The 7,922-nt window shown below is 53.0% G+C and overlaps 1 protein-coding gene across 3 annotated transcripts in view; it reads left to right on the top strand.

The window, feature by feature from the left end:
* FHOD1 (formin homology 2 domain containing 1) overlaps nt 1–7,922 on the top strand; it is a 23,297-nt gene that overhangs the window by 5,264 nt on the left and 10,111 nt on the right. Inside the window, exons 2-8 of one of the 3 annotated variants that reach the window (XM_006155607.3) lie at nt 5,395–5,501; nt 5,850–5,914; nt 6,265–6,332; nt 6,811–6,916; nt 6,990–7,084; nt 7,348–7,459; nt 7,549–7,643. In XM_006155607.3, the coding sequence (XP_006155669.1) occupies nt 5,395–5,501; nt 5,850–5,914; nt 6,265–6,332; nt 6,811–6,916; nt 6,990–7,084; nt 7,348–7,459; nt 7,549–7,643 (648 nt within the window). Of the gene's footprint in view, nt 1–5,394; nt 5,502–5,849; nt 5,915–6,264; nt 6,333–6,548; nt 6,724–6,810; nt 6,917–6,989; nt 7,085–7,265; nt 7,460–7,548; nt 7,644–7,922 lie in introns of those variants that run through there. The other 2 variants (XM_027774627.1, XM_027774628.1) reach the window with 2 other exon arrangements.

Genomic DNA, 7,922 nt, shown 5'->3' with positions numbered 1-7,922 from the left:
TTGTCTGGTCATTCTGGACTGAAGTGGCTGGCCTGCAGCCTGGTGAGGAACCCTAGGATCTAGGTCCTAGCAAATGTAGGCACTGTTACCTCAGTGTTATGGTGTGTGTGTATATTCATTCGTGTTCCTTACTGGAACTGGGAGGACCAGTTTGGGGTATTTACAGAGCTCAAAAAGCTGAAGGGCAGCCTCTAGCCTTTGGCTATCCTGCAGGCCCCAGCCCTCATTCCACCTCCCCTCTAGGGTTCCATGGGAAGCACTCCCAAGGCCCACCCACCCAAGATCGGAGTCAGTCAGCTCTGGATCCACTCCTGGCTGTGTGGCCTGGGGCAACTCACTGACCATCTGAGCCTTGATTTCCTCACCTATGAAAGGACTATCAGGAGAATCAAATGAAACAGACAGCTCAGTGTCTGACACAGAGAGGCCTAACAAATGTGGATGTCCCCCAAAGACTCATTCATGTCACCCCATCCAGGAAGACACCATCCAGTTGGAGACCCATGGTAACAGAAAAGGAGGGTCTTCAGAGCACTGGATCTTCCGTTTATTGGGAAGGAGTCAAAAGAAGCAAGTAACCAATTACTTCTTAAAACAAGAGTCCTTCAGCATATAATTGTTCCTTGTCCATCTTCCTTGTGCCCCACCATTGGTATGTTCGTTCCCCCTCGGATTACACTATTATAAAAAATACTGAAGAGGGCCAGTCTCTGGTGTAGTCAGTGCAGGACTACAGAGCTGGATGCCACATGCCCATCAATCGCTATTTGAGTCCATTGCCAAGTTGTCCTGAAATGCTTCCCAGGATCCTAGCAGGCTGGAAGACTGGAGGAAGGTGATTATGGTGTGCTTGAGCCCCGTGGAGGGTGTGTCCCCCCACTCTATGGGTGAACATGCTCTTTCATGAAATATCATGGTCCCCTAAGTTTGACCTTGCATATAATACCACACATTTGACTGGCCCTGCTGCATAACAGTCAGCAGTTAAGACTGTGTGTACGAAGCTGGATCCTACATGGCCAACTGCACTTCAGATCCTAGCCCTGGTATCTGGAAAAACACGCCAGGCAGAAAGCATGTTACAGCGTGACCATGTCTCATTGCAAGGTGCTTTCTCTTTCTCCTATCTCCAGCAAGCACATGCCTTCTGGCAATAGAAAAACAAAACCAGGGCCAGTCACGTGGCAGGGTGGTTAAGGTAGGTAGGTTCCACGGGATCGACTACAAGTCCCAGATCTAGCATCTTAAAAAACATGCCAAGTGTGTGTGTGTGTGTGTGTGTGCGCGCGCGCAGGCGCTCAAAATTCCAAGAGAATGGAGGAGAAAAGATTGCAGTGTGTGGTCATCCCCCTCTGGGGGATGTCTCTCTCTGGCAAGCACACATACCCTATAGCAAATTTTTAAAAACAAAGTACAAACATAAAGTAAAAATAAAGCCATATGTAACCAATTGGTTTTGGCTGCCAGAAAAGTTTGAGCCTGAGTAGTCAAAAGAACAAGGGGCAAAAGCAGAGTGGGCTAGGGCATGTTTCACGGGACAGGGATGATTCACTGCTCAAAGAGAAATTAGATCCCGCATGGCCCCTGTGGCTCACATCTCCAGCCCAGTCAGCCTGAGACACACTGGGCATGTGGGCATCTGCCCAAGATTGGACTGGCCAAGGACTGAAGGAGGGGATCACGGTGTAACTGGATCTTATGGAAGGTGTGTCCCTCTCACTCTTTCCCCTCAACTCCTGTACACATGCTTTTCCGTGGTGGTGGTGGTGGGGGGGACTGGGCTAGAGGCTGAAATAAGGGGTTGAGCCTAGGAAGAATGGGGAAGGGACTCTACCCCAAGACAGAGACCAAAGAAGTGAGGAAGACAAGAGCCACAAGGGCACTGAAGATGTAGGCCCATACTTTGTGTTGATCCTAAGCACTGTTGGCAAGGACCAGTGATTGGGCTTCCTCAGGCCTGGCCCAGCCCCAGGGTGTGAGAAACAAGGCCCAGAGATTTGGCCTTCAGAACGGTGACCCCAGAAAGGGGCCAGGGTGTGAGGGACAAGCACCATCCTGCTGGCAGGAAGTCTCTGCTGTTTGTCTGACCCTAGCTCCCAGCCCCACCTCCACCAAGGACAGACAGCTAGGGGTGGGAGGATTATCCTGGAGGCATCATGCTCAAGAAATGCGGCCCTAGAAGCACTGGACAGGTGAAGTGGCTGGGGAGACCACTGTTGTCACCACGATGGAAAAGGCTTAAACCTGCTTGGCTGAAGAGGCCGGCTGCTTAGCCTTCAGGTCCCTGCCCTGAATGGACACGGGCATCTGGGTGTCTTAGAGGGAGAGTGCCATTCTCTGCTCACTTGGGAATAGAGATGCAGTGTGCATGCAGGAAGGGAGGACAGCATGATGGGCCTCACCAACCACAGAGCTGGGAGTGTCCACCGTCACTAGGTGTGATATGATCACCCTTCCAGTGTTTACCTTTAGAGCATTCCGCTCCTCCCCTTTCTTAGCACCCAAGGAAGTTGTGAGTTGACAACTTATTGTGAGCTTTTTCTGAGCCAAGCCTGTCTGTCTGCTCCAGGGGGCTGGAGGAAGGGAAGTCATAGACAACGTCTAGTTCCCTGCCGGAAACATGTCCTCTGCACTAAAACCAGCCTGGTTCCTGAATGTTCAACTGAATGAGCTGTTCTACATGTGTGTGATCTGAGGGGATCCCAGGGGGTTGTGGCTTTAGGTGAGGTATGTTCCTCTAGGGTCCTAGAGTCCTCCAGTCTGTGGTGGAGGGAAATGAGGCTGTGCCTGATGGGGGTGGGGTGGTAGACTGCTGAGTCATGGTGTGGGAAGAGGGATTAGGAGGAACATGGGACTGCCCTCGCTGAGCTGGCCCTGGATGGGATACCCCAGCCCTGGGGCCTTAACCACCCTCTCTCAGACCTGTTCCCAGTAGGCCCTGGAGAGGATGACTCTGCTCCCAGGGAGGGGAGAGAGGCCAGGCCCGCCCAAGGCGCCCAGGGAAGGGCAGGCAGCCAGGCAGGAAGTAGGACAAACAGGCTGGAGTGTTTGTCCTATGTCCCATGTCCCTGGCAGGGGGAGGGAGGGGTCACCCAAGGGCCCCACAAGCTGAACTGCCAGGAAGGAACCAGGCTCTGAGATATGAGCAGGGGTGCTATACAGAGACAGGGGTAGGGCAGGAGAGGGACTCTTTCCTCCCAGGAGACCAAAGGCAGCTGGAAGCCTTCAGGCTGGACCCAGAGCTGGGCACAGCTCACCAAGTAGCAGGACGAATGTTGGGATGACTTGCCCAGTAAAATGCAGACTAGAAGACCCCTTTACCTTTTCAGAGGTGGACTCTCCCTGATCCATGACACCTCTAGGGCCAGAGCCACCAAGTTGAGGATCCTTTGTTGAGCCCTGCACACTGGCACTGTCCTGTTGGGGGGTGTCTGGGAGATGCAGGGTGCCGTCCTCAGGCTCTCCCCAGTCACCTCACTCCAGCCTCTCTGCAATTCTCAAGGGGTTAGGAGCCATGCCTAGTGGCAGGGGAGGGGAGTTAGGCTGAGGGAGGACACGTAGGAAGTGGCCACATGGATGGAGCACGTGCTTTCCTGTATAGGTACAGGTTTCAAAGTCCTTCTGTAGACAAAGACCCTAAATTCTAGGTCCGGCTAGGACCATTGGAACTTTAGCCTAATTGGGGGAAGGGCAAGACCCTGAGGCCTGAAGAGACCAAGAGTCTGTGCTCCTTACTCTCTTACCACACATTCACATACACACGCACACTCACACTCAGCTCTCCCAGCTGGGTTTACACCTCCCAGCACTCAGCACTTTCTCTGTGGGTCCTGATGCTTTGTGGCTGCAGCTTATCACCCCACAGGGCTGTGAGCTTCCTTGAAGGCAGGAACCTCCTCCTATCTTCTCTCCATAGCCCTTCCTCATTTGTGTTTATTAATGCAGCGGCGTCGTTTGAGCACTTACTATGTGCCAGGTTCTATGGTAGGCTCTGCAGATATAACAAGGAGCAAGACAGACAGGGTGCCTGAACCCAGAGAACACAGGAGGGAAAGATACTAGTGAGGATTCTGGGACCCTAGAGGAGCATACCTCCCTCAGAGCCACAGTCTCCCCCAGGAGCTCCTCAGATCACTAATGTCAAGGAGAGTGTGCTATGTGAACGATCTCAGAGAGGAACACAGAGGGTGGAGTGGACCACATAGCATTGGGTACTGGGGTTCAGGAAAGCTTTCCCAAAAAGTGGCATCTAATCTGAGACCTAAAAATACTTCGGTGGACCAGCCCTGGCAACTTATAAATCATGCTTGTGGGACCAGCAGATGGCATAATGGTTATATTGCTAGACTCCCACGTGGATGACCTCAGTTCAAGTCCTAGACCTGTTGGCTTAAAACTCACGCAGGTGCATGTGTGTGCGTGCCCAAAATCCCAAGAGGAGAATGGAGGAAAAAGGATTGCAGTGTGACCATCCCCCCTGAGGATGGGACTTTCTGTCTCTCTGGTGAGTGCACGCAACCCATAGCAAAAATTTCTCTCTAAAAAAAAAAAAGAATAGAGGCACTGGCAGGTGGCGTGGTCATTAAAAGTGCTGGATCCTACAGGCTGGACTGCAGTTTGAGTCCCAGACCTAGCAGCTTGCTTTCTCACTTTCCCTCTTTCTCTCTTTCTCTGGTCAAATTAAAAAACAGTAATAATAAATAAAATTGAATAAAATAATTCTTTTTTTTTTTAAAAGGAAATCATCCTTGCATAAATGTGTCTACTGATGGGAAGGAGAATGGAGGAGGAAGGATTCCAGTGTGATGATTTCCCACTTGGAATTCCCTCTCTCTGACTCTCCAATGAGTACATGTGCCCTCTGGCAATTGAGGAGAATGTGTAGGTGTTAGGTAGGAAAGGAGGTAACATGTACAAAGGGTAAGACAGCCTGGTGCCTGAGACAGATGGACTTTGCACAGAGTAGGCATTTGAGAAGCAGTTACAAAAGGGATGCACAGCTGGGGCTGGCCGCATAGCCTGGTGGTTAGGGAGCCAGATCTCATATGGCCAACTGCACAGTTCAAATCCCAGCTCTGGTGTCTTAAACAAACAACAAAAAACAACAACAACAAAAACACGGGCACAAGTGTATGCCCCAAATCCCCACAGGATGGAGAAATGGAGAAGGGGTTGCAGCATCCTCCCTGTTGCGGAGTGCATTCTCCCTTATCCTCTCTCTGGCAAGTGCATACACTCTCTAACAATTAAAAAGATGAAGGGATGCATGGCTGCAGCACAGGCCTTTGTGTGCCTCTCTGCCACACTCCAAATGGGAGGTAGAAGGTCATGGGTCTTAGTACCTACCCCTGCTGTCTCTTCCCCAGCCCTGACATCTGTTCCTTTTGTCCCCAGCTGGAGGACTGTGCCCTGCAAGTGTCTCCCTCTGGATACTACCTGGACCCTGAGCTCTCCCTGGAAGAGCAGCGAGAGATGCTGGAGGGCTTCTATGAGGAGATCAGGTTAGAGCTGAGGGGGCAGCCAGCCCCTTACCCCCACCAAGGGCTGTCACAGGTGTCAGCTGAGACACTTGATCTCTAGCCTGGACTGTGGGTTCCACCTCGGGAAACTGTGCCAGGCCAGGGTTACATACTGCCCTAGACAGGAGTTAGGGGCTCTCCTACATACCTGAGATACCTGTGTTTACATAAAGCTCCTGTCTGACCAACCCTTGAGCCTTTAGAGGAGCAGTTGGGGAGGGAGGAGGGGCCAGGGTTGGCAGGTGGAGGTCTTCAGCTGCCTCAGCATGGGGGAGGGGAACCTGAGGAATGGTCTAGGAGTTGCTGACAAGGAAAGCTGTTTGATTCTAGCAAAGGTCGGAAGCCCACACTGATCCTGCGGACACAGCTCTCTGTGAGGGTCAACGCCATCTTGGGTGAGTGTGCGAGGACAGTCCCTATCCCTCCCAGCTCCAACAGTCCAGTTGGCTCAATTTATTTCAAGCCTGTGCTGAGCGGTGGTCAGAGCAGAGGGAGACTGGATGTGCTCCCTCTTTGCCCTGTCCCTCACCTCTCCTTCCAGGGTCAGGGCTAATGCCACAGCTAGACTGCAGTTAGCGTGTGTGTGTGTGTGTGTGTGCATGCGCATGCAGGGGGCTTTGCTGAGTCAGGGAACGGGGATTCAAGAGAACTTGAATATTGTCATGGGATTGTGTTTGTGTCCGAGTGGAGGAAGACAGTGCATTTGCGTTTCCTTGAGGGTTTCATGCCCACCTACCCCTTGCAGAAAAGTTGTATGGCTCCAGTGGCCCTGAGCTCCGCCGCTCCCTTTTCTCACTGAAGCAGATCTTCCAGGTGAGGCCCAGAGGTGGGGCCCCAGCTGATGTTTCCTGGGGTGTGTGTTCAGCCCACACATCCCTAAACTCCCCATGGTTCTCCCAGGAGGACAAGGACCTGGTACCTGAATTTGTGCACTCGGAGGGGCTGAGTTGCCTGATTCGTGTGGGTGCTGCCGCTGACCACAACTACTGCATGCGCATGCAGGGGGCTTTGCTGAGTCAGGGAACGGGGATTCAAGAGAACTTGAATATTGTCATGGGATTGTGTTTGTGTCCGAGTGGAGGAAGACAGTGCATTTGCGTTTCCTTGAGGGTTTCATGCCCACCTACCCCTTGCAGAAAAGTTGTATGGCTCCAGTGGCCCTGAGCTCCGCCGCTCCCTTTTCTCACTGAAGCAGATCTTCCAGGTGAGGCCCAGAGGTGGGGCCCCAGCTGATGTTTCCTGGGGTGTGTGTTCAGCCCACACATCCCTAAACTCCCCATGGTTCTCCCAGGAGGACAAGGACCTGGTACCTGAATTTGTGCACTCGGAGGGGCTGAGTTGCCTGATTCGTGTGGGTGCTGCCGCTGACCACAACTACCAGAGCTACATTCTCAGAGGTCAGCCCCACCCCTCCCCATGCCCTCTGCCTTCAAGACCCTCAGTGACCTCATGCCATCCCTGTGTTCCCAGCACTGGGCCAGCTGATGCTTTTTGTGGATGGCATGTTGGGAGTGGTGGCCCACAGTGAGACTGTGCAGTGGCTGTACACACTGTGTGCCAGCCTGGTAAGTAGCCCTCCACCCAGCCAGGCACCCTGTTCCCATTGCTTCTTTTGGAGATTCAGTTTCCTTTTCTGTAAAGTGGGCTGGAGTGGAGTGAGTCTGAGGCCCCTCTAAGCACAGGTGGCACTCAGTGCCTGGGCCTGGTGTCAGAGTCTACTTTGCCTAGACTGCTCTCTGCATCCAGCCCCAGGACCCCCTCCTTCCCAGCCGGAACCAGCACAGGTCTGACCCAAGCCCCACACAAATGTGGTGACCTCTCCCCCCAGTCCCGCTTGGTGGTGAAGACGGCCCTGAAGCTGCTGCTCGTGTTTGTGGAATACTCTGAGAACAACGCACCGCTGTTCATCCGTGCAGTCAACTCTGTGGCCAGCGCCACCGGTCAGAGACTGTCGCCTATCCCCACCACTCAGAGCCCTTACTTCCCCCTGCCCCCCCCCACAACGACTGCTCCCCTTTCTGTGTGACAGGTGCTCTTCCCTGGGCCAATCTGGTGTCCATCTTGGAGGAGAAGAATGGCGCTGACCCAGAGCTGTTGGTGTACACCATCACCCTCATTAACAAGGTGTGGGTGGGGGCCAGATGCCAGCTATGAGTCTCTCAGGTTCCTGACCTCTGGTTCCTCAACTTCAGCTGCCTTTCTTTTCTTTTTCTTTTTTTAAAGAATTAAAATTTTTGTCTTTATTTGTTTTTAATTTGACCAGGGATGCGGGGGAGGGGGAGAGAGAGAGAGAGGGAAAGTGAGAAAGCAAGCAGCTGGGTCCAGGACTCAAGCTTGGGTTGGCCCAGGTTGGCCATGTGGGAGTTCAGGGCCCTTAACCCCCTCGCCACCTGCCAGCCCCCC

This window comes from Tupaia chinensis, unplaced genomic scaffold (assembly GCF_000334495.1).
Source record: "Tupaia chinensis unplaced genomic scaffold, TupChi_1.0 Scaffold000463_1, whole genome shotgun sequence".
NCBI classification, from domain to species: Eukaryota; Metazoa; Chordata; class Mammalia; order Scandentia; family Tupaiidae; genus Tupaia; species Tupaia belangeri.
This window is presented reverse-complemented; position numbering and strand designations above follow the sequence as displayed.